This window comes from Alosa alosa, chromosome 8 (genome assembly GCF_017589495.1).
Source record: "Alosa alosa isolate M-15738 ecotype Scorff River chromosome 8, AALO_Geno_1.1, whole genome shotgun sequence".
Taxonomy (NCBI): Eukaryota; Metazoa; Chordata; class Actinopteri; order Clupeiformes; family Clupeidae; genus Alosa; species Alosa alosa.
In genome coordinates this window covers 29,977,280-30,003,840 of record NC_063196.1, presented here as the reverse complement: position 1 = coordinate 30,003,840, position 26,561 = coordinate 29,977,280, and the positions used below count along the sequence as shown (strand labels likewise).

General features: G+C 42.6%; 3 protein-coding genes across 10 annotated transcripts in view; 1 reads left to right on the top strand and 2 right to left on the bottom strand.

Moving 5' to 3' along the window:
* The first annotated feature begins 1,996 nt into the window (after positions 1 to 1,996).
* Positions 1,997 to 16,023, top strand: LOC125299065 (serine/threonine-protein phosphatase PP1-beta catalytic subunit-like). Its single transcript, XM_048250145.1, has 8 exons — positions 1,997 to 2,132; positions 5,445 to 5,576; positions 11,517 to 11,747; positions 13,784 to 13,888; positions 14,152 to 14,223; positions 14,462 to 14,613; positions 15,220 to 15,354; positions 15,614 to 16,023. Exons 1-8 carry the CDS (start codon positions 2,081 to 2,083, stop codon positions 15,716 to 15,718), a joined length of 984 nt encoding a protein of 327 aa, XP_048106102.1. The 5' UTR covers positions 1,997 to 2,080; the 3' UTR covers positions 15,719 to 16,023.
* Positions 16,024 to 18,035: 2,012 nt separating this feature from the next.
* Positions 18,036 to 22,363, bottom strand: bpnt1 (bisphosphate nucleotidase 1). 3 transcript variants are annotated; one of them, XM_048250146.1, is made up of 10 exons: positions 21,912 to 22,363; positions 21,226 to 21,347; positions 20,993 to 21,097; positions 20,784 to 20,891; positions 20,391 to 20,439; positions 19,777 to 19,797; positions 19,485 to 19,576; positions 19,038 to 19,235; positions 18,723 to 18,828; positions 18,036 to 18,447 (listed from the first exon to the last, which is right to left on the bottom strand). In XM_048250146.1, the coding sequence occupies exons 2-10, from the start codon at positions 21,343 to 21,345 to the stop codon at positions 18,302 to 18,304; spliced, it is 945 nt and encodes a 314-aa protein (XP_048106103.1). In that variant the 5' UTR covers positions 21,346 to 21,347; positions 21,912 to 22,363; the 3' UTR covers positions 18,036 to 18,301. The 3 variants fall into 3 exon arrangements, with proteins under 3 accessions (XP_048106103.1, XP_048106105.1, XP_048106104.1); XM_048250148.1 differs by lacking the exon at positions 19,777 to 19,797 and having other exon boundaries at positions 21,912 to 22,361; XM_048250147.1 differs by lacking the exon at positions 21,912 to 22,363 and having other exon boundaries at positions 21,226 to 21,898.
* Positions 22,364 to 23,999: 1,636 nt separating this feature from the next.
* LOC125299753 overlaps positions 24,000 to 26,561 on the bottom strand; it is a 39,974-nt gene continuing 37,412 nt past the window's right edge. For 5 of the 6 annotated variants that reach the window (XM_048251178.1, XM_048251175.1, XM_048251180.1 and 2 more), the window contains one exon: positions 25,220 to 25,405. In XM_048251178.1, the coding sequence (XP_048107135.1) occupies positions 25,281 to 25,405 (125 nt within the window). In that variant the 3' untranslated portion in view covers positions 25,220 to 25,280. Of the gene's footprint in view, positions 24,555 to 25,219; positions 25,406 to 26,561 lie in introns of those variants that run through there. The other variant, XM_048251181.1, reaches the window with a different exon arrangement.

Genomic DNA, 26,561 nt, shown 5'->3' with positions numbered 1-26,561 from the left:
AGAACTTAGTCCACATGTAAAACATGCAGTTCTTTATTCAGATACTTGTGGTGATACAGCATTCCTGTCCAGAACAGGAATGCTGCCTTTAGCACGATGTGCCTGCATGCTGTCAGCTCACTGCCCCTCTCCACTATTGACCATAAATACATGGAGTCTGGTCACAGCCAGATGGAGTGTGATAGTGTGCATGCTGCAGTGGAAACTGCAAGAAAAAAAGTTTCTATCTACTCCCCTGATGGCTACTACACACTTGTGAGAATGGCAAGAAAGAACGACCCATACAGTGTACATGAACTTGGACACAAGGACTTTCTGGACTTCAAGTCCCTCTCCAACCACATACTCAAAAACAGAACAAAAGATGAGGAGGGACAATCAGTTCATTGGCAGAAGATTAAATGGTTCCACTACACGAAAGCTGAACCATGGGGGCAACCGTGGCGTACTGGTTAGTGCTTCGGACTTGTAACTGGAGGGTTGCCGTTTCGAACCCCGACCAGTAGGCACGGCTGAAGTGCCCTTGAGCAAGGCACCTAACCCCTCACTGCTCCCCGGCGAAAGCCGCTGTTGTTGCAGGCAGCTCACTCGCCCGGGATTAGTGTGTGCTTCACCTCACTGTGTGTTCACTGTGTGCTGAGTGTGTTTCACTAATTCACGGATTGGGATAAATGCAGAGACCAAATTTCCCTCACGGGATCAAAAGAGTATATATATACTTATACTTATACCAAAAACAATCTTCTTCAAGTATGATTTCACTGCCCCAACCTTCCGAAAACTGACGGTGGCACAACAGGCAACAACACCAGAGGCACCAGAACCACACACCCCAGCTCAATGTATGAAAGTCCTCCAGAGATCAGTGCCTTAAAGAAAAAAGACCTGCTCACCTGTGGACCAATGGGAGTATTCCTCACTGTTATGCAGAGTTCTATAACACTGACAGTGGGCAGTGAGTGATCAGATAAGTGAACTAAAAAGTGAAATGCGTAATAAACAAGAGAACTGAAATTAAACTGTTTGAAATTAAATGTTAAACTGTTTGAAATGAAATATATTAATGCGAACTCATGAATAAAACATTAAATTAAACTGTTTGACATGAATGAATGTGAACTCATGAATGAGAATTGAAATTAAGCTGTTAGAAATTAAATGTTAAACAGTTTGAAATGACAAAATGAAATTACTTTGTATACAGTATTTTGAATAAAATGAAAAGTTATGAAGTTAGAGTGTTTTTAACCAGTGTTTTGACCAATAATTTCTGCATTGATCAGCAGATACACCCTATTTTTCTTTAGAAGAATTGGAAATGTTTGGTGCCAAAAAGGCGTATTTGATGTTTTTGCCATATTTTCCAGATTTTACAAGGTTTTAGAATATGTTCATCGTGTTAATATGCCATAATATGTTCACTTAAGTACTTACTCATAAAAGTATGTATGTGGTTGCAATGCTGTGGTTGAAGGTTAATAAATACAGTTGAGTGAAGTGTGGTCAAAATTTTGTTTTGGCTCTCCTGTAAAGTTTGTCAAATGCCACTTATATAATTTATATATTATATTTACAATATAGGCCTAAATAATATAGTAATATAAAATATAAAACAGTATTGTCACATAAAACCACTTTGTAGGCTAGTTTACGCCTTTGGACTGGTCTTAACTTATAGGTTATAACTCCCCAGAACAATTAATTGAGGAAGCCAAGGAAACATGAAATCCAAACTGAATCCTTTGAAAGGGAAATTTGATAACTGTCAATGAAAATGGCCTGTTTGTTAATTTTTTATAAGCTGTAATTGTCCCAGTTGAATACCCATGCTGATAGGCTGATGTGAATGTGATAGGCGGTTTTCGAAATTTGACACACACACACACACACACACACACACACACACACACACTAAAAGTAGCCCACATAGCTATGCCTATTATATCTCTTGTAAAATTTCATAAATATAGGCTAAAGAGACGACTATGGAGGTGATTTACTAACGTCTGTCCTGTAATATCACTGTCGCCCTCTGGCTGTGAGCAAGAGAATCGCGATTCTTCACAGTTCTTCTCAGAAGATGGCGGAGGGTGAGCTTAACGTTGACAGCATCATCTCCCGACTCTTGGAAGGTAATGTACCTTGTATTAACAACGTGTGGCAATTTTTTCTTGGCTGAAACGTTGTTATAGTCTGTATCACCATAAAAATGACTTGTATAGACAGTCGACGTTATTAGACACGCAAGTAACGTTAGCTTGTCTGCCAGTTCTATTTTTGTTAGCTAACGATAGATGTGGTCAAAGTACAGTTTGTTAGCCTGTGGCTGGCTGATTAGCTTTGTAGCGTCACAATATTTTGTTTTGCCTAAACAAAAAACATACTTACAACAAAATAGTAACCACGTTTTCGACGAACTGTCTAAAATATTTATGTAACATTAGCTTGTTCGTTTTAGTAGGCTGCGTTCTGGGTTACCCAGCCATCATGCTAGCTAGCTAACTGTTAACGTTATCGTTGTCGTCAAGCCAGCAGCTCTGTCTGTTTTTTGTCAGATGTTTTGGATGCAATCAGGCAGTCGTTTCGTAGCCCAAGCTTGCTTTAGATACAGTGGGTGTCATTTCGATTATGAGCTTGACACTGACCTAGTGTATGAGTTAACACATTGTTTGGATTAACATTTGTTTTTCAATATCAAGAAATACCAAATTGTGAGCTGCTTCAGGTCGGGTCAGGAACCGTAGCGGGAGCTTGCGAACACACCCCCACATAATAATTTGCAGCGTTGTGTGCTGCAGGTTGCTGCTATGGTTTCTACCCGCGACTAGCTCAGCAATGTACGCTGTGATGGAGGCGGCCTTGCCCGCCACCAGTTCTTCCTATCGTCGCACATTGTTATTCTGTGCACGATCAAACGTCTCGGTAAATAACATTGTCCTGTCCATCACAAGAGTTATGGTTTCATTCTGTTGGTAAAGATGTTGTCTAAGCCTGTCAGCAGCTACACATGTTATGTTTCCTCTTGTGAAGACACAGCGAGCTTGCACATTGTGTTAGATACACAATGACAACTCACTTTAAAGTCTTGATAGCATTAATTCCGTGTAGCATAGTAAAATGATTTTAACGAGTGCTTGCTTTCGAAGTGCTGTGTGCCGTCCGACCCCCTCTTTTTTATGTGTCGAAAATGTGTTAAGATATTAACACGTTGAAGTTGGCATAGTATTATGAAGACAATAAGGGTGCGTGTGTGTGGGAGCGAGAGAGATAATGATAGAAATAGGAATGAAAAGCAAGAAAGACAATGAGTGACCGTGAATAGGAGACCACTTAAATCCACTTGCTCGTCTACAGTGCACATGACTCTCTTTGTCCCACTTGGGACAAAATATAAGCACAGCAGTGGCAGCCACCTGCCCTACTAGCTCTCTCTCTCTCTCTCTCTCTCTCTCTCTCTCTCTCTGTGTCTTCCCCACCTCTCTTTCTCTGTCCCTCCATACTCTTCTTTTCTCACTGTGTATTCATGGCATGAAATGTGAAGCATGAGAATATGCATAGATGTGTGCAAGGGAGAGTGTCCTTGGATAGGTTAAAGTGTTGACCTTTTTTGTGTGTGATGCACACATGTTGTTGTTATGGGAGACAGTCAGCCTTGGCAGGAGTGCAACGGTTCACTCTTCTTATTTTAGTTGCCTGAGGTCTGTGTCTGTGTGGGAGTCAGTGCTGGTTGCTATTTAAAAGGTACAGCTTTGGGAAATTGAGATTCTGGGCATTGCCAGGCCTAGTTATAGTGTAATCTGCTGCACACTGCTGCTTTTAGCTGGCATTGATGAAATCGTCCTTGTGAGTTATCCAGTGAATCCAAATCCAGCGATTTTTCACATAGATCTCGGTTTCTTGATGTCACAGAGTACTGTCGGGCTCAATCAAAAACAATTGGTTTTACCTAGCTTACCAGGCAACTACAGCACTAAACTGGGGGCATGTTCATGAGCCTTCAGATCTATGTGAAAAATCGCCAGAATTCCCTTTAAGCTCTACATAGCAGAGCCCGACCGATATTGGATTCTGAAGGCCGATATCGATATTTGACCCTTTCCCTTAGAGCAGGCAGGTAGAGAGAGTGATGAACTCGCTCTTGACCTGTGGGACTGGTTGGTAGTATGCCACAAAACCCGTGAATGCATTGCTCTAAGCAGGCTTGTGGTTGTCTGAACAGGTAGGGCATTTAAAAATTTGCCTGATTTCTCAAAAGTGTGTTGACAGCTGAGTTACTCTCACGGTTGAGTTAGCTTACATCATGATCTGAATCGGATCTTACTACGTTTTCTGTTTTGTACAGAGGACTCTTTCCGGCCCACACCAGTACACCTAAAGGAGATTTGAAACACAACCTCAGTGCCCCTGCAGTGTACTCACCTCCACTATTCACTGTAGCCTAGGATTTGAGTCTAATAGTTCAAAGGTCACCAAGTACCCCTGATTTGGTGATTACGTACGCTTCACCTCAACCTGTAACACGTGTGTTTGGTTGTGATGTGTTAAAGCGATGTAGTATTTGTGTGTTGTTTATTCGCTTGTGTGTTTACTGTTATTTTGAAGCCTAACCCAGACCCAGTTCAGTGCTCTCAATTGTGTGCGTGGCACTCCGCCGCTCCGTGAATAGTGCCATCGACCTGCTTTTGATGTGGCTGGCCTGATTGGAGAGGTGGTGGTGGTGGTGATGACGAGCGGGTCCGTCCGGCGCTTCAGGTGATCCTCCGATCCGTCTTCTCTGCGACCAGACACGTGTTAGCGCTGCTCATTTTTGGAATGTAGGCTAAGTGTCTTCAGCTGGCCCAACACTCCCCCTGAAAACCGTCCCTATGCGAAGGAGGCCACCGCTGCTGCAGTAGCTGACGGAACGGAGAGGGGAGAGGGCTGGATCCTGGAGCGCCTCCTGTCCAGTCCAGTCCAGTCCAGTCCAGTCCAGTCCAGTCCACTTTAACCTGAAGACTGCTGAAGGCAGTCCACGGGGAGACAGAGGTGTTTGATATTGTGCAAACTAGTGGTGTGTCCAGGGGCAAGCCTTCTGTTTGAGTAGAGCTCTCGCTTCTTTTCCCCTCTCTTGTCTCTCTCTCTCTCTCTCTGTCACTCACTCACTCACTCACTCACTCACTCACTCACACACACACACACACACACACACACACACACACACACACACACACACACACACACACACACACACACTCACTCACTCACTCACTCACTCACTCACCCAAGATGAGATTCCACAGCAGAGTGTTGCCAAGGCTTACAGCTCAGAGACAGGGGAATATGGTGAGAAGGATTAACACCTCTCTCTCTCCTTCTCTTCCTCTATCCCTGAACTCACTCTCTCTCTGAACTTTCTCTCTCATCTCATCTCTCTCTCTCTCTCTCTCTCTCTCTCCCTTTCTCAGTGCGAGGATGCAGGCCGGGAAAGATTGTGCAGATGACGGAGGCGGAGGTACGTGGGCTCTGCATCAAGTCCCGCGAGATCTTCCTGAGCCAGCCCATTCTGCTGGAGCTTGAGGCACCGCTCAAGATCTGTGGTGAGTGTGCAGACACCCCCACCTCTGTCATTAGGGTTGGGCACCGAAACACGGTTCTAATATGGCACCGGTGCCGACGCAAACGGTAGTAACTACATCGAATAACAATGTGGATTTCGGTGCCTCATTTCAGTGCCACTTAAATCTCACGTGTTTTTTTTTATTTTTTAAATACGAGGCATCACTACACACGTCATGCACCATCTCTAACGTCTTGCTCTGATAGCAACACATCCAGATACAGTTAGTTAACATAAACACTAGATGTACTGTATAAGCTTAAAGCAGAGGGGTGCACCAGGCTAGTGGATAGTGTTTGACAGCTTGCATGACCCCATGCCAAGTAGGCTAGCCAATATCACGAGCTCCTGTCAAAATCTAGCAGTAGGCCTAACTACACACAAGCAAAAGACTATGAAACAACATCAACAGTATACTTTACACAATAATGTTGCTAATGTGCTAACTGGCATTTATTTAAAATGTTATCAGCAAAGTTGTAATGTGAAAACTTTATTTCACGGTGTGTTCCAAACAACATAATGACATGACATTAATCTTTCATGTGCATGAGGCCCATATAGCATCACAATGAATATGAAGATCATGCTAAAAGTTAGCTTGCAAAAACAGAAATACCGTATGTAGTTACATACCTCTGCATTGGGGTAGCCTGGGGTAGCCTGTTAGCGCATAGTTGCTGTTAAAATGCCTAGCGCTGGGAATCTAAACACTTCAACACTGGCATATTATGTAACATGTTTAAAATTATTGCGTGTTATGGGGGAAAACACCATTAAATGTCTTTAAAGAATTTGGGAACACACTGAATGAACTTGATTAGGTTGCTTACAAATGCCGTTGTCCATGACCGGGCAGTTCCATGGCAGGCGGTTTTAACATACCTTATGGCAAGTCGCCTACACTGTATAAACTTGAAAGCAGAGCTTACCATTGTGTGTGCATCCATGGCAAGCTGCTTTAACATTTAAATGTATTATGCGTAGAAGCAATGAGATATTGATAGTAAATTAAATATAACAGTTCAATTCCATGTTCCAATTTGTCTTATCAATAAAAAGCAATTCATGCGTTAGACCATTTTATTTTAAAGACAAAGTACCAGTTCAGGCACCGTTTTAAAAGTATCGATTTAGCACCGGTATCGGATAAAACCCAAACGATACCCAACCCTATCTGTCATACACATAAACACCTCTCATACATCTTATACGTAAAGACAAATAGCAAACATCAAAATGGTACCATATGTCACCATAAAACTATGCCGCTATATATAGATACTCATGCATATAGATGCATACATTAATGCCCACACATCACTTAGCCTACTTTTTGCTCACTGCCTACTAGGGGTGTCAGGGTACACAAAAATCAAAGTTCAGTGTGTACATCGGTTTTGAAGTCACGATTCGGTTTATTTTCGGTACAGTAAACCTGTAGGTACGGCTAACCTGACATTCACTGACAATATTGCTGATACGCAATGGGATTAGTATTTTAAAAAGGTGTCCAATGTTTTTTGACGTTAATTGACTAAACTGACATATGATCCGCCATTTAGGCTAATATGTTTGTTTGGGAACTAAAACAAAACCTCGGAAAACAAAAAACCTCTCCCTCTAAATACATTTGGTACACATCTGTATTGAACCTAACACCCTGTACCTAAACGGTTCGGTAGGAATACATGTACCTTTACCATAGACAGTAAAAGAAATGGATGAACAGACTCCGTCGTTTTCAATGGGAGGGCACTGACGCAAATTGAACGTTTTTTCAGTTGGCTTGCCATTGTACTGCGCAGACTCGCACTTAACTTTGTGAGCCATTAGCAACTTTGTGAGCAATTAGCCATCGAACTAAATCTTGTAACTCGTATGATGGATGGTTCACACAGAAATTCTTCTCACACTTCCTTCACCTTCAAAGTCATCAAAGTTAAACATTTATTTATGTATTATTATTAATATCATCCTCACAAGTGATATCAAGTCGTGTTAATGTTGAAACTACCAGACATGATCATCTTCAAACACAATCATGGTAAAACAAAACAAAAAAGTTATAGCCTAATCGTCTCCACTTTTCCGACCTACAGTCAATCCATCGAAAACCTCTGAAATGATTAACGTTAGTGCCGTTTTTTTATTAGGTTTACTTGCCTCTATGTAATGCTTTACCTTAACATACAATGGTATTGTAGGCTACATAGCTTTGTTCATGAGTTTCCGTGCTGGCTGGACTTAGCTTCTTATCCAAACAATACAGTTGTTTCCCTACTGTGCGACAGAAAGACGCAGGCATAATTGCGTCAAATTACGTCAAAAGTTAGCTTCTCTACAACCAGACATGCTAACTATTCTTCTTAATGGAACCCAACGTTACGCATTTAGGTAGTTGAGCCTGTTTTGCCTTCTATTGTTCATGTAAATAATACAGAAGCTACAATGTCAGCACAGGATATATGTTATATGAAGTTATAGGATTTCCAAAAAATCCCAAATGAATGGGCGTTCTATGGGGTTAGCAGAGAGTTGATAACCACGGCTCCATGGGTGGTTCAACTTCCGGGAATTCGCCTGCCCCCTTGACCTTTACACCCTACTGCCTACATACCCATCAACAGGCAATGAACTGCAGTGTGCATTCAGCATCCTGGGCAGCCGTGGCCCACTGGTTAGCACTCTGGACTTGTAACCGGAGGGTTGCCGAGCCCCGACCAGTGGGTGAAGTGCCCTTGAGCAAGGCACCTAACCCCTCACTGCTCCCCGAGCGCCGCCGTTGAAGCAGGCAGCTCACTGCGCCGGGATTAGTGTGTGCTTCACCTCACTGTGTGTTCACTGTGTGCTGTTTGTGTTTCACTAATTCACCGATTGGGTTAAATGCAGAGACCAAATTTCCCTCACGGGATCAAAAAAGTATATATACTTATATATCCTTGTGTGACGTCTGGCAGTGGCACCTGGATGAATCAGACGGTATCACACCTGCAGATTGTCGCTGGAGCAGTACAGCTGTTTGCCAGCTGGCAGAAGTCCTTTCACTCTTTAAACTTATCCTGGCCTCAGCCTGACCCGTGTGTGTGTAATGCATTTTATGAGCTCTATTAACCTTATGGGCCATAATTATCTTAACGATTATCCTCCTGAACATGATGTCTAGAACAAGCCATTTTATTACGGCCCCCCAACACGCGTTGTCTATCTCCCCTCCCTGTCTCTCGGTTTCTGTTGGTCAGCCTGGTTTCTTGCCTTCCCTGTCAGGTTTATTGGCAATTAAAATGACCAAGTGTAAAATTCCACTGATGTACTTTGTTGTCAGCAGCTCCCATTAAACTAAATTGGCATATTCCAGAGACGTCCAAGTGCTTATGTGCACTGCTGTCTCCGCAGCTCTGCGGCTCCATAAACAAAATCGGCAGGAGCCCGGTACTTCACCTTGCAGCCCAGCAAGCACTGTGTATGTGGGTATGTGTGCCATGGTTGTGTATGGTTGTGTGTGTGGTTGTGTATGTATGTGTGTTTTATTTTGGATTTTGTGTGTGTAGGTCGTATGTATGTGTGTCTTATTTGTAATTGTGTGTGTGTGTGTGTGTGTGTTATTTGTGATTTTGTGTACATGTATGTTTGTGACTGAATGTGTGTGTATATATGTAAGAGTATCCTGTATGTGGCTGTGTGTGTGTGTATCTTGTATGTGGCTGTGTGAGTGAGTGTGTATGTGTGGGTATGCGTGTGTGGGAGCCTGCCTGCCTGTGAGCGAGTGATCGGCTGCCTGGCTACAGAACCTGCCTGGCTGCCCTTGAAACAGCCGGTTGTGGGCTTAAAAGCTGCCTCGCTCTGCGCCTGTGGGTGGGAGCAGGACCCCGGAGCAGCACGGCGGAGACCAGCGATCAGAGCACACGCTAGCTGCTCTCACTCAATGGTGCTCCAGTGTTGTGAGCCTCCTGTCAAAGTGAGTCTAAAAAAAATGAGGATTTGCTGAAGTCCAAAGCACCTGACTGGACAATGAAGCCATTTCAAACTGGTGCCAAGACAACAACCCCTACTCCTAAATGTTACCAAGACTAAGGAGATGTTTATAGATTTCAGGCGTGATCAGCAGAAAGTTTACCAACCACTCCAGATCAATGACTCAGGTGGAAAGGGTAGAGAGTTTTAAATATCTTGGTGTTCATATTTCTGAAGATCTGAATTGGACCAAACATGATTCACTGGTGAGAAAGGCATGCCAGCGTCTTTTTTCACCTCAGACACCTAGAGTACTTTAGGCTACCTTAACAATTACTTAAAGCAATGGTTCGGAGTAATTTCACCCTAGGGTCCTTTGCACCATGCCAGGACTTTTACGGGCTTTTCCCAACTCACAAAAGTAACGTCGACGCAGCGGTATAGTAGCAGATAGTACCATCCATCAGGCAAGTGTTATTTAAATAAACTTCTGGTGTACCTACAAACTTTTCAATGCCTCGTTTTATGAGTAAGTTTCGTACCATTCAGGGCATTATTAGTGGGGTAATTTACGAGATAAAAGTTGGTTCCATTACACCTGCAGAAACTCTGTTTAGTTTCTAAAAGCGCTACTCGACCAGGGTTCGACCAAGGGAAAACAGGTTCTGGGAGGGTGTTTGGCTCGGGTCATGGTGCAAAGGACCCTAGGGTGAAATTACTCCGAACCATCGCTTTTAAGGGGTGGTTCAGGATTTTGGACATACCTGTAGGACCTCATTTCCAAGTTAGCAAGTGTGATATTCATGAGTGGAGACCGTTTTCAACACGTTTTATCCAGTCCTTCTAGTTGCAGAGTTTGCAGGTGTAAAGGCCCATTCACAACAAAAACGATAACGATAACTATAAATAAATATTGTTCTCGTTAATATGAATTACGACGTTCACACATAAATGATAACGACATGAAGAACGATATCATTGGGAATCACGTTCAGAGCGATTTTCAGAACGATAAAAAGCTAATAGCCAATCAGAACCCATAGAATTTTAACCGCCACATTCATTAACACAAGGAGAGACTTTGTTTATCGCTGTTCAGTGTGAACGCTTTTATCGTTATGGTTATAGTTATCGTTATTGTTTCTTGGTGTGAATAGGCCTTTAGGCTAGCGCAAGTCATCAGTATGTGTTAGCCTGCCACTAAAAACTAAATACCCACTCCACAGTAATACCCGAGGCAAATAAATTATAACGCCAGACTATCGATGTGAATTGAAATGTTGGAGGTTAAATGATATTATTCACCTCCTTTTCAGCTTTTAACGAAGGATGGGCACCCTCCTGTTGGATAACAAATGCTTTCTCATTACTGTAGTCATTTTGCCGAGTTGTCTGTGCTGTGCAGTCGGCTTGTCCTTGGTGCTGTGGGGGGGTCAGTGATTAGTCCAGCTCTGACAGGCCTCTCCCTTCACCCTGTCCTCCCAGAATTCTGTGCAGGCTAATGCTCATGGAGGGGAGGAGGAGGAGGAGGATGGTGTGTGAACGTGGTTGTGTGTGTGTGTGGGGTGGTGGGGGTGCCTGGTGTGTCTAAGTGTGTGTGTGTGTGTGGGGAGTGCTGGTGTGTAAGAGTGTGTGTGTGTGTGTGTGTCTGGGGGAGGTGCCTGGTGTGTAGGGCAAAAAGTGGAACACTGGGATATAAATGGCCTCCCCGCCCCCAAGAGAGTCTGTAGAACAAGACCCTCATCAGAGCCGCAAGGACCGCAATCAGACATCAGGGCCCGCTCCCTTCTCTTAATCTCTCTTCCTCTCTCTCTCACCTGCCTCTCTCTCTCCCTCTCTCTCACCTCTCTCCCTCTCTCTCTCACCTCCCTCTCTCTCTCTCTCCCTCCCTCTCTCTCTCTCTCTCACCTCCCTCCCTCTCTCTCTCTCAATCTAATTTTGTGTTCTGTCTCTCCTCTCGATAAAGGGGACATCCATGGGCAGTACACAGACCTTCTGCGACTCTTTGAATATGGGGGCTTCCCACCTGAGGCCAACTACCTGTTCCTGGGCGACTACGTGGACCGAGGAAAGCAGTCGCTGGAGACCATCTGCCTGCTGCTGGCCTACAAGATCAAGTACCCCGAGAACTTCTTCCTGCTGCGCGGCAACCACGAGTGTGCTTCCATCAACCGCATCTACGGCTTTTATGATGAGTGTGAGTGTACACACACACACACACACACACACACACACACACACACACACACACACACACACACTCTCATAATGGCAGAGCCAGCGAAAAGACCCAAGAGACTGTTGTGAAATATGCACCCGTGGAGAAAAATGCAAAAACAGAAGTGAGAAATCGGTGAAGAAATGACTAGAGTGAGTTACAGAGCGGGCCTTTTATTGCCTGTTCTAATTCTTCTAAAAGGGATTCCAAAAGGGATTCCTTCTAAAAGGGATTCCAGGGATGTTCCAAATATGTTCTCTCTTTAGAACATCCTACAATAGATAGATAGATAGATAGATAGATAGATAGATAGATAGATAGATACTTTATTGATCCCCATGGGGAAATTCAAGGGTCTCAGTAGCATACAGACATCACACACAACATGCACTTACAGCAGAAATGTAAACATAAGTATAAGTATAAACATATAACTAAACTCCACTGTACAATAAAGACAGTAGACGATAAGAAAGATAAGAAAACTAACACAACTAAATACTAAATACACTATATAAATTAAATTAAGAAAGTCCAATGTGCTTGAGGGTGATCAAGCATAAGATGCTTGTAGTGACAGGGCCCGGACTAGTAAGGTGCTAAAGGGAGTGAGTGTCATGGTGAAGGTGCAAAAGTAGTCCAACCATAGTCCTTTAGTTATGTGTGCATGGCAAGGTGCTCAAGAGAGTGAGTGTCATGGTGAAGGTGCAAAAAGTAGTCCAACATTAGTCCAAAAGTGCAAGATATAAATAATATGGACAAATAGGAGAGTAAAGTATAATATAGACAAGGTAAAATTAGGGCTTTCAAAATAACTGATTAATTTCGATTAATTAATTTGAGAAAAAATAACTGATTAAAAAAAAAAATAACGCAGATTAATCGATTCCGTATGACCTTTGACCCCGAGCCGTTCTAGTTAGTAACCATTACTATAAAATGAAGGAGAGAGAAGAAAATGTGCTGCCTAGATCATTGATTGGACCATTTACTTTAAAACCGCCTGATGGTGTTAAAATAGTCAAAAATAAAGTGTTGATTAAAATAAAGTCCTCTGCAATGTCTGCAGCAAGGAATTTGCATATCACCGGAGTTTGTCAACTCTAAAGTCGCACATCAATGGAAAGAAATAGTGTTGACATTGAGGGGAGTGTTCATTTATTTTCATTGTGTCCCCTAGGTTATATCTGTGGAAGGAAATGCCTTGGATGTGAAAAAAACTTCTTCCCGAAGCACTTTTGAATTTATTTCCTCAGCATATTAGGTCATATCATAGATTATTATGGCAATGACAGTGAAAATAATAATAAAAAGTTTTTGAACTTTAATGTCACTAATGCTGATAATTCAATGATTCATTTGAATTTAAATATTTAAAATACTTTCTCAGCAAAAATTATATATGCGATTAATTTAGATTAATTAATCACAGAGTATGTAATTAATTAGATTAATTTTTTTAATCGATTGACAGCCCTAGGTAAAATAAACTATTTCAGTGCAAGAACAGGTTGAGGTAATAGGGTTATAGCCATTCATTCATTCATTCAGTATTGTAGCAGAAGCCTGACCGCAGCCATTGATCATGTGTGCTAATATAGCATGAAAAATAGTGTAGCAGTAAAACAGTAGTGAAAACATTAGGCTGTGTACATTAGTAAAACAGTACTAAAAAGTAGTAAAGCAGTAGTACATATGTAAGTGAAAGGAAATATTAGTCGATTAAGTTTAATTCTTATATTGCAGTTCTATGAAGAATCCTACCCCCTTTGCTGACTAATAGAGAATGATTCAGAGACAGTGAAATGATAAATGATGTAATGAGACATTACTTAACAACTTGTCCCAACCCAGTCTCATCACCACTGTGGAGTGGAAGCTCAGAGTATATCTTTGTCTAGACAAGATATATCATTTGTATGAATCTTAGGAACACACACACACACACACACACACACATAAATACTTCTGTGGACCATAACATGTGTTATTGCTTTATCTCAAAAAATATGCAGGCAAGCGCAGGTTCAATATCAAACTGTGGAAGACCTTCACAGACTGCTTCAACTGCCTGCCCATTGCTGCCATCATCGATGAGAAGATCTTCTGCTGTCATGGAGGTGAGTGTTTAGTCTGGCTGGCTATCTGCCAGACCATCTGCCTGTCTATCTGTCTATCTATCAGCCTTGGCTGTCTGCCAAGTCTGTGGTTTCATCTGTGTGTTTGTGTTCCTATCTGTGTGTGGAATGTTGTCTGTGGGGCCATCTGTGTGGCTGTGTGCATGTCTGCATCACTGGTTGTGTATGGTCGTGTGTGTGTGTGCGTGTGTGCTCTCTCCCCGTCTGGGGGTCTGATCCCACTGTCCCCCCCCCACTGTCTGCAGGCCTCTCTCCTGACCTCCAGTCCATGGAGCAGATCCGTCGCATCATGAGGCCTACAGATGTACCAGACACAGGTACACCACTGAGCACACATAAAAACCCCATAAACACGATTTATATTTTCAATCATCTCTTTGTTAAAGCGCTGTGTAAATGTAATGTGTAATTGTTACTGCTCATTTTCATTCTTCTCCCTCTCTTTGCTTGAGAGTTTGAACACACTAGCAGTAAGGGTATGTGCTGATATCATGAACTGTTTTTGGGCTGTTCAGCTTTTCAATTCTGTGGGTGTGTGTACGCATGCGTCGTCAGGGCTGCTGTGTGACCTGCTGTGGTCAGACCCGGACAAGGACGTGCAGGGCTGGGGCGAAAACGACCGCGGCGTGTCCTTCACCTTCGGTGCCGATGTGGTCAGCAAGTTTCTCAACCGGCATGACCTGGACCTCATCTGCAGAGCACATCAGGTATGTCGTGTCTGTACAAACGCAAGGAAAAAGGAAAAATGGCCACACTTTAGTCATGAACTTATTCATCGACTTTGAACACCCTGAACACTGCTGTCATTCACTGCGCATACTGCAACGGTAGAGATTCTTAGATAGGATGATGCATTTGGTTTTTTTTGTGTCTTATATTTGTTTTACCCATCTTTAATTGTTTTACTATTTTTATTTAGATTTATTTCGCTCCTGTGTGAAAATGTAGGAATGACAATAAAGCTACCTTGAATCCTTGAATTTCCACTCCTTTTTTTTGTGGGATACAGTATGTCTACATTTTAATCTGGGCATCTCTTAGTGCATCCATACTAAACAGTGTGTAGATACTATGTAAATAACACGGATAAACAGTGATTAATAATGATGGGAAGTAATTGTGATAAAATGCACCCTGTGTCTCCTAATTCTGATGGATTTGAGTGTCCCTACTGCGCTGTTCAGCTGAGGTGAACTTTAAGATGCTCACTCTGACTATTACTGTGATTAGTGGCCTCGAGTCAGAGTAGTGATGGCACAGAGTCAAGATTAACGGGCCATGCTTGTGTTTGTGTTTGTTTTTGTTTGTGTCAGGTGGTGGAGGATGGATATGAGTTCTTTGCCAAGCGACAGCTGGTGACGCTGTTCTCGGCTCCCAACTACTGCGGGGAGTTTGACAACGCCGGAGGGATGATGAGTGTGGACGAGTCGCTCATGTGCTCTTTCCAGGTATCTCTCTCTAACACACACACACACACACACACACACACACACACACACACACAGACACAGACACATGAACAGTTTATGAACCCAGTCATTTATGTGAACAAGTCGACTTGTGTCTGTCATAGACATGGCACTCATCCCTTTCAGTCTCTTTCCCGGGATTTATTTATTTCACTGCATCTCTCTCTCTCTCTCTCTCTCTCTCTCTCTCTCTCTCTCTCTCTCTCTCTCTCTCTCTCTCTCTCTCTCTGTGTCTCAGATTTTGAAGCCTTCGGAGAAGAAAGCGAAATATCAGTACGGGGGTGTGAACTCGGGTCGGCCAGTTACCCCCCCACGCACGGCTCAGGCCCCCAAGAAGAGGTGAGCGCCTGGGCCGTCAAACAGCTACCCGCCCCCCCAGGCCCCCACCTTAACACCCCCATCTACCCCAGGGGCACCACAGCTCCACTGCACCTACCCCACCCCACCTCCTCTCTTTCTCTCTTTCTCTCCTGTCTCGCTGAGGGAAGTGCATACAGCCCCCTCCACACACACACACCCCACAGACACACGCCCACAGACACAAGCCCACAGACAGACACACACAGACGCACAAACACACACACTCCGACTCACACACACTCCACATCACTTTCTTATGTACATATAAAAGCGAGAAATTTGCTGTGACTAATGTGGCTGTTCCTTTGCTTGTTGGTTGGTCATTTTTAAGGGATCCATAGAAAGTGACTGGTTTTTGCCATAAGATGTGTCGTGCTCTACCCTCTATGGTTACAAGGTGCAGCAATATCTGATAAAATAGTGTGTGTGACTGTTTGTGCACATGAGGATGATGGTGTGTGTGTTTGTGGAAAGGATACTTTCCTGCCTTCAATTGAAGAAAAGAGTTGAAAGTGTGTGTGTGTGTGTGTGTGTGTATGCGTAAATGCCTGTGTGAAGGGGAGGGGTAGGGGCTCCGGTGAGGATAGTTCAGAATCCTAGACTGTATTTAAAATGTCACTTCCTTCCAAATGGATATATTTCTCTTTCCTCCCCATTCGGAAAGGGGCAAGAACCCCCACCAGCCAGTGGGTACATCTCTGCATTAGCTCCATGCGTGTTCTATCTCTCATTGGCCGTGGGCTCTTTAAGCCCTGGTCCTTAAGGTACCCACCCCCGCCCCCCAAACCCCCCTCCTGGTCCCTGCAGACCCCCGCCGCCCCCAGACTCAAGAATGTTATCTCTCCTCCAGAGATGTGTTACCATTCAGCTCCCGAGACGGTGAAAAAGAACCAAGTGTACATATATACCAAACCACTCATGAGAACCATAACCATTCACCCTTAACAACAGCTAAACAAAACTAAAGAAAACAAACAAAACATACAAAACAAAAAAAAAAAGAACGTAGTTGTCACTCATCCGTATGTGTGTCGTTTTGTTTTAAGCCTGTGCGTTCACACTGGCAAGAGATTCCAGGGCGGAAGGGTGTTGACAAAGTGCATAGGTCAGTCAGACTGGAGTTGACCTCCCTGCAGCTCACCGCAGGCCCCCCTCTCTATTGCTCCTCCCCACCCGAGGGGTGCGTTCAGGGCTTGCTCCTGTGCCCGTGGCAGTCTGTCAAGGTGAATGCACTGTGGAGGCCAAGGCTGAAGATGATTTGTGACACCAGAATCACTAAAATGTAGACCTTAGGAGGCACAAGTACTTGGCTTCCTAATCTCGTGTTATCGTGCTTATATGAATTGAGAGTGCGTGCTGTTGCTTTCTCACAAAAACACAGAACAGGTGGACAGCAGATTGGCGCTTGTGTCCCCCTCAGTTAGAGTTAGATATGTTAAAATGGGTGTACATGTGCACTTGTGTGGAATGAGCTAAGATGGGGGTGTATGTGCGAGGTTGCCGTAACAGCCGCCAGTATTCAGGCAGGACAGTCCTGCCACCTAGTGGCTTCTATTGAGCCTCTGCTGGCATTTAGAGGGAATCATCAAAATATTTAATGAGGACCAAGTTTATGAGGAAAAGCAACCTGACCACTCAGTTTGATGTTGAGACATCAATTTATGAAATTCTGTTCAACGCAATGATCAACGTCAAACTTTAATTCATTCTAATTTTCCCTCAGACCTCACCTCCACTAAAGGAAATCCAAAGACCATAGAGTATTCATATCGTTGATGATGGACATCAAATGCTAGACTAGAACCAAAAGTGACTGGACTATACTCGTCTTTGTGAGCTGGTTTGAGGTTCACGGCCCAGGTGTACATATGGAAAGGGATAAGACTGTTTCTGGGTTAGATGTTTTGGTCTGCATGTCCTCTTCAGCCTTCGGTCTCCACTGTCAATCCTTCAGTCTCCACGCACATTTGTGCCCGTGAAAAAGAAAGCATCGTCCGTCTCGTAAGGTCTTTTTCAGGCTTTAAATTTAGATTTTGCCGTATGCCTTGTTTTACTCTATTAAACCTAACACTTCCTGGTCAGGAAATGTAAAAGTGTTTTAAATGACAAAAAATTAAGAAAAAAAAAGGGTCAGTTTTGAAATTTGTACCAGTTTGTTTCAGACTCTTTGAGTGGAATAAATGGAACTGTGCTGTCAACTCAGTCCCGTGTCTTTTGTACAGGCAGGGATAATTCAGATTTTTCTGAGGGGAATACTCATATTATTCAACAGTGTCAAAAGAAAGTGAGACTCCAGAATGTATAATATAACTTTGGTCCTTTTAATGACATAAAATACGAGCTATGGCAAAGATGAGTGGAATTCATTAGTCAATTAATCATTAGCAACATTATCACATGGCAAAAATTCTATCAGCTGCCTCATGTATGTTGAAATCACTGTTGATATCAAGGTGAAGTATCAAAATCTGACAAAAAGGTAGTGACATTTAAGGTGTAGCTTTATCCTTCACCAGGAAGGCACATGATGGAGTTTAAAACTACATGTCCCAGAATGCCTTCATCTTTAAGACAATGCCTGTTTGACAGACTGTGGTACCCTGCTGAGGTAGTACTCGTGGTTTCTCAGAGTGGCCAACACACCAGCTGAATTCATGTGTTTGACGTTGGCGTCATAGCAGTATGCATTCCCATGCATGTCAGTCAGCTTGCCTGGGGAAAGGACAGATGGCCATTGTAAATGATCTGCACTTTAACAATAGCAATGTTCACACTATATATTTAATACTTGCCCATGCATAGTAATGCTTTTTCTTAATAATTCACTAATTAACACTTAGCAGATGGAGTTTCAGCTTATGATGACTGTACACAAGAAATCCCAAAGATTAATGACTCGGAACATCACATTCAAAAATGCCTTTTCAACATCACAAACTGCACACTCTGTCATCTTTGTGAATATCGGAACCGGGATGGAACCTTACCACCCACTGCCTGCAGGATGGCTTCAGGTCCACAGGTATCCCACTTCTTACAGCCTGGGCTGGCAAACACATAGGCTGAGGCCTTCCCTTCCACAAGCTGGACAATCTATTAAAACAAACAGTAAACCACACACAAGCCCACGCGTTGGTATGTATTTATCTTAGTTCTGATCTTATAGTTTGATAAATGGCTTCCTTAGAATAAGCAGAATGAATCAAGAATTCCATTAGTTTTTGTCTACTTGGGTGCAATCAGCTTAGTTGCTGGAGGGGTTAGAAGCTGAGATTGGAATCTGAAATTATAGCTCCACCCACCTTGTTTCCTGCCCCTCCCACTTTGATGACGCTGTGCGGCTCCATGGCTGCTACGCAGTCAGTCACCAGTTTGTTGCTGTGGGAACGCGTGGTGGTGACGATGCGCTGGCCATCTGGAACCTCCTGCAGCTGGAAGCCGAAAGCTCCCAGACCCAGGACGCCCCACATCGTCCTGCCCAAGACCGCCCCTGAACCCAGCTAAGGGGACAGAGAAGAGGTGAGTTCAACCAGCAAAGACTAAGAAAAGATGAGGTCAAGTCCACATCGGTTATTCCAGACAACCAAGGCCCTGTGAAGGTGGTGGTTGATCTGAGCCAGTGTTTTTTTTTTACTCTTACAGATCTAATTCATTTCCTTGAACTGAACAGTACATTAATGGTTTTGTTAGCTGTTGGTGTTAAAGACAGGAAAGGTTGATAAGAATGCCAACTCCATGAAATCTCATACCTGGTAGTTGAAGAAGGGCTGGTTGATAACTCCTGCTATGGCTTTGCCACCATATGCGATTCCAATCAATACTGTAACATGGTCAAGCAGCCCTGAATCGAAACATCAACATAATCTGTTCACACAAGACCGCACAGTAATCCGTATCCTTCCTGTACCCCAAAAGCATTACACACAGTTACAAGGTGTATTAGCTTAGCAAAATGCCTCATCAGTCATCACTTTAAGTGCTAGCTGATTCAAAGATAAGTGACTTTCCTCAAGTGTCTCTGACTTCCTGATCTCTCTGCACCTGAATCATCCCAGTAACCCCCCACTGCCCCACCCTTCCATCCTGAGCCTACGGAGTGCGGTGGCCAACAGCTGACGCTCGGAGCCTGAGTCGACCTTCTGTCTGTGAGTGGAGCTGAACAGTTAACTCGCGGCTACAGCAAAAACAGCACAGGAAGAACGAGAAAGAAAATGAAGAAAGAAATAAAGCAGGTGAGATGGAGAGAGCAGAAAGGAGGGAGACAGTGTGGAAGCACATGGTTACAATACGCAGAGGGGTTTAAGGCAAAGTGGAAATGAGACAGCTATAAATAAATCAGCACCATCACACCACACCACCACTAGCTTTAAAGCCCACTGATAAAAGCGGCACTTTTTACCAGTCCCAAGGTCTGTATGGTGCATACCGATCTATAACTGTTACAGGTCAGTGGGTGCATTTAATTCTGTTACTCTCTTAGGTCAGTGGTATCATTCAACTAAAGAATCAACCATGGAAATAAACCAAGACACTACAGAGCAAGTGTGATAAATCAGATGCTGTAAGCATTACTGAAAGTCAGCTAATTTGAGATTTGAACTGAAATGAATGTAAGCTGCATGAAAAACATTATCTTATATATATATATATCTTACCTTCTGTGTATTCCTTGGTGCCATCAAGTGGATCAACCCACACGACAAGCTTTCAACAGGCAAACGCACAAATGAAAACGCTGATCAACCAAACTGAACAACCAATAAACTATGCAAGTGTTCTAAGTATGTCATGTCAACGGTGGGTGTACAATAATGTACAGTTAGGGTGGTCGGTCTACAGTTATTTCTCACACTGTGAAATTGGATTAATGACAAGTGTCAGCTGTGGGAACATGTACTGTATACAGTAATACTTTAGTTGATTACTTTCTCAGGTATGGATGGACAAAATATTTCCCCAGCCAAACCCTCTAATCCTGATATGTCTGCTTCACAGTGTAATGTCTAAGCCATCAGACAATTTCCGAGAGTAGACTTTGTCCTCCTCACCTCCTCCTCCTTCAGACTGCTGTACTCTGGTGGGCAGGGCTTCAGCAAGACCTCCTCCGCTTGTTTGGTCTCCATCAGGTCCTCCTCTACTGTCTCTACGGGCAGGTCCTGCAGTTAGGCAAACAGCATGGTCACACATACACACACCTGAGCTACAGGTCCATTTAATAAATCTTTGAATTAAGAAATAAGGACACTGAGACGGATACCTCTTCTCCAATGATGGTGAGCTTTGGAAAGCTGTGGGACAATGAAGCGCAAATGCTCTTTTGGACCAGCCTATCGGCTGCAGTCTGCAGATCATTGGCTCCTGTCTACACATGAGAAAGTGTCACTAATGTCATTTTAGCCTCACATGTTACATAGTGTCACAATGAATAGATATGTAGTTTGATTGTGGAAAAGACATTGATTCCACATCTACATGTAGTTTCTTTCCCACCTTTTCAACTATGCCCAGGTCTCCGCTCTGCATCACTCTCCTTGCGATGGCTCCAGATTTCTCGGCCACTGAGTAGGCCGAGGCCATCAGCCGCATGAGTAGTGCAGGACTGCTTGACATGGCTAATACAAATACATCGAGTAGTGTGACGCATAATGTGCATTAGTAAGGGAAAAGTCTTCGCTTGTGCTTAGTCACCATTACATTTTACCTGTTGCACAACCACACACCTGACTCTGCCACTGTACGGCATTTCACATTGTATCTCTCAACATTAATAACACACCCACATACTCTTAAGACATATCTCATTGGCTACACTTGTGCCCGCAGACATGCAATCTTCCATTCAGTAAAAAGATGCCCATTACTACAACAGTAAATGGTACACGTTTGTAACAGACACCTACAAATGAACCAATGTTAACTAAGTTGTAATAACTTAACATAGCCTAAAGTTAGGTGCATTATATAAATCGTTCCTTGATGACACTGACGTTAACTTGCAATGTCACGTTACCAAACTCCTGTTTGGCCTAGCAAAGAAGCTAACCAAGGTAGCTAGCGTTAGTTCACTGTACATGAAGAAGCAGAGTCCTACTTTCTAATTACAAACACGGCCTGACGTATTAAAAACAGAAAATAAATAACAACAGCATAGCAATATGTAGCCTACGTTAACTTACCTGCTACAATCAGTATGCCCTCGCTGTCACAACTCGCTACTGGCTGGCCACCAGCGATTCAGTACCATAGCAGTACCGGCGGTGTTATGTCAGTCCTGGTTTCTACACCAAGTGGTTTCCTTGCGCATGCGCACTGTGAAGGTTGCATCTGGGTGCTAGCATTAGGCCTAGCCCTACTGTATGCTCATAGTCTACTGTAGTTGCATTTTCTTGAACCCAGAAATGTCGAGTACCCTAAAGTTGTATTGCAGAAATCTATAGGCCAACTTAGTTGCTAAAAGTTGCACTTTGGTCAATTTGCATAATAAGATAATTAAGGTGAGACACTAAGTGAATTGGGTAAAACATGTAAATAATAGATATCACCATGAAACTTTCTCAATTGATTACATAAGTTAAGATGAGAAGAAAAAAAAGAAGACAGAACTGCATACAGCATGCACACATACACACACAATAACTACAAGAACTGTATAGAGCAGTGGTCCCCAAACTACGGCCCGCCACTTCATTTTGGGTGGCCCCCCAAAACATGTCCGTGGTATATAGCATCTGGCCCGCATGGGAGTACGACATCGTCAAACTATAACCTCCGTAATTTCCCCCATTCATTCTCTATAGCGAGTCTTAACAGTACACATGTAATACTATTTTTGTCCACTGGTGGTTGTTTTGGCGCTGTTTCGCGTTTGCCATCGAAAACGGAATGAAATGTAGACCTACCTGCAAACAATGTAAGAGGCCTATGCTGACTGCATCAGTGCTCAAAGTATTCTACAAGTTTATCAATTAATTGTTAATAACTAACTAACTTCTATTCAAGTCATATTTCTGGGACTTGCTGGGATATTTTTTTCTATATTTTATTCACTCGTTCAAATGTTCATACAAATTCACAAAGTTCTCATCAGGTGAGTGAAAGTAGTCATTTCAGATGTTTTTGCCAGCACTTCATAAAACTCTCATAGTTTGGGAACTTCAAATTATTTGTAGGATATTGCTTGTTCACAACTTGAGCTGTGTGTGCAAAGACACAGAGTTCACAGTTCACACATTTTGAATAAAATACACTTTTGGGACTCCCTGCTAATACTTTTGGGAATGCTATTTTTTATTAGTATTATTTCATTTGAGCTACATTTTACACTGATATAGCATGATTGCAATATAAACACAGCTAACAATGGTATTAAATTGCAGTAGCCTATGATTAAATGTAATGGAATATTCAACTAAGGTAGACTGCTGTTGTTCACAGCACTATGTTGTTCATAGCTATTTATGGTTACTAATATACTCCGAGTCTCTGGCCCTCTATTAGAGTCAGGCATAGTGAGCTGGCCCTCGGAAGAAAAAGTTTGGGGACCACTGGTATAGAGCATGCACACACGCACACGCTGTAAAATAACTATTTACAGTACGCACACACTCAATAGCGTTCACTATCTTCCTCATTTGTCTCCTCATTCCCTTCAGTCTCATCATCTTCTTGGTCTTTATCTGTATGTATTGTGAATGGGTTGCAGCAGCGCACCTCACCCCCTTCACACTTGCAGTAGTCAGTGCAACTCACAGCATGGCAGCTGCGGTTTCCTTTGCTGCAAGCCGTCAATTTGCTGCAGCTACAGCTGGTGACATCAAGCAGATTAACTGGAGACACTGCCTGGATGGCAAGAGCGGGCATGACCGCACCTCCATTAGCAACCTCCCACCCAAATTTAGTGATGTCTCTGGCCTCTCTCTGACCTGCAGTCTACAACATGACCTGGAGATGAGCACGCAGTATGTGCAGCATCAAGTTGGCATCAGTTTGAGTAAGCCTTTTAAGTTCGGGTAGCTTTTTGCTGGGACTGTAGATCTGGTAGTGTTATTCATCGACTAGGCCTTCTTCTGCCCATACAATGTGACAAAGAACTCCGTCTTTTAGTATATTTTAGGTCGTCACTTTGAGTGGCATTAGGTTCACCAAGCACTGGCCTACAGTAGGGTTATCCCTAGCCATCTGAACTTAAAAGGCCAAGTCGATGCATAACACTCGCTACAGTCCCAGCAAAAAGCCACCCAAACTTATTAAAAGGCTTCCTCCAACTGATGCCAACCTGATGCTGCACATACTGCATGCTCATCTTTAGCATTCTTTTTACACACACACAATATCCCTGAGACATAGGAACAAGTCTTAGGATACAGTATATTAAATAAAAGGACAAATGAATAAATAAAATAGATACAGACAAGGAAGGCCAAAAAAAGTTTAAAAAGTAGTGAGACAACACAAATCAACAAGATAATAAAGCCAAACACTATTAACTATTCTTGTTGACTTACATAGTAATATAGACTAGTAACAAGATGGTGGCACAATATGCACATGGACTTTAGATATAATGGGCTCATTTTAAGCCTAAGCTGACAAAAACACAAGTCTTGTATGTATGTATGTAATAATACACTAAAAACATCATTTTGAATACTGTATTCCATTTCTAGATGGCCTTAAATCCTACACACTGTAGCTTTAATGTACCACGTGTAAGTATATAATTTAAAAATCTTGCTTTTAAATCTCAAGAAAATTATATTATATAAGGGAAGGGGTTTGGTGTTATTTCAAATCTTGAAGTTCAGTATCTTCAAGAGGCTCTGTGTAAGAATAATGTTACAAAAAATGCATGAGGTCATTATTAAGGTTATCAACCATGATAACATTAAAGCCAAAGTACATTAAAGGAGAGCCGTTTTACACATGCGTCATCCACCAATTGCCTTAAAGGAGAATTCCGGTGTGATATTGACCTAAAGTGTGTTGAAACATGAAACCGAGTGTGAACGTATGTCTCATAGCCCATCTCGGCTTGTCCCCTGCACTCCAAAATCTGGCGCTAGTTAGACGATGCTACCAACAGCTTTTTCAATGGTGGTGCTTCGGCATCGGGCTAGCCATGCAAATAAATCACTGTTTTACACCATTTACGAGGCTCAATGTATCTCCACACTTCATTGGTAGACTTCGAGGGCCCTGACATTTAAAAACGAGACATTGAGAACTTTGAAAAAGCACTGGTAGTTTACTTACAAGGCGATTTATACAGACAGTATCTTCCGCGAAGTTTAGCGTTTGCAGCCATCTTGAATTTAGTCCGCGATAAATTCGGCGATGAGTAAGAATGAACAGGTATGATAAGGGATCAGATTCTAAAAATAATTCAGTGGAAATGCATGGATTCCAGTTGCTGCTACTGGAAGAAACTGGAATCCATGCATTTCCACTGAATTATTTTTGGAATCTGATCCCTTATCATACCTGTTCATTCTTACTCGTCAGGTCAATATCACACCGGAATTCTCCTTTAATATGAATAGCCATCTTTACTGACAGCTTAATTTGTAGTCATTCTTAACATTTTGTCTCTTTCTTTTCACCACATGAACAATCCCAATGACCACAGGCAGAATCAGCAGAATGAAGAAGATAGTAAGTCTAATAGGGATCTCTGTGACACACACACACACACACACACACAGAGAGAGAAGAGGAACTCAAGTAAATGCAGACACTTCAAAACAGAAAATAGACCGTTTAGAAACAAGAAGATAAAAGTCACAATTCTTTTAACTAGCTTGAACATGAGTCAATAATCTTAAAACAAACCACACTGTGACCAAGTTGAGAGTTGCTATAACTGAGATAACCCATTAGAATTCAGGAGATCTACAGTAGGCCATACATGTCTGAATGTTACATTCACAGGTTTGCTTTCAAAATGAACAGCTTGGCTCTCAATACCAATTTCAATTAAGTTTTTGCCTGAAATTGCACAGCGCCTGCTTCTGAGGGCACTGTTCCCACCTAGTTTGGCCTATAATCAAATGCTTGGCCTCTTTGGAAAGCTAAGACACTACATCTTGGGAAACAATCATAATAACTGTGTCATGCACTGACACAGAGTTATTCAGGCTACAATATTGCTTTTTTCTTTCTGCAGAATTATAAGCATCTCTGAACTGACCACATTTCAGCCCTCTAAGTCACTTGATACAACTTAGAAACACAACTGAGCCCTAGCACCAGGTCTTGTGAAGCTGTGTGTAAAAGTAGATCAATATAGAATGAAATTATGAGTATTGGTGACCATTATTTGCAAAGGTATGCTCATGCGTTTTGTAAAATGCCCTGTGGAAACTCCCCATGTGACTTTTGGTTGCCCAAAATGCATCAAAGACTATGTATATCAAATCACTGACAATCAAAGGCTTACTGCATATGAATGCCTTTGTATAGAAGCATAATCTTGTTTCTCAAATGAGGTAACATTCTGAAATTACATGCTTGCATTTTGATTGTATGTCAGGGGCTTTAATATGGAACGACTACACTAAATATGGAATTACACAAAAGTATAACTCTTTGCCATTTCTTTTTCAATTCAATTGGTATAAGATGGACTACAACTTATATTGGATGAAACAACATGGATATTCCATTTCTATGGGTTCTTGTGGACATTACAAGACCCAATATCATGCTACATCTACATATTAATGAGGATATACACAAGGGCTAGAGGGGCACCAAAGGGGCAGTACACATTTAACATGAAAAAGATTGTAATGTAATGTATCCCAAGAGTCCAAGCTGTCAAATGGTGT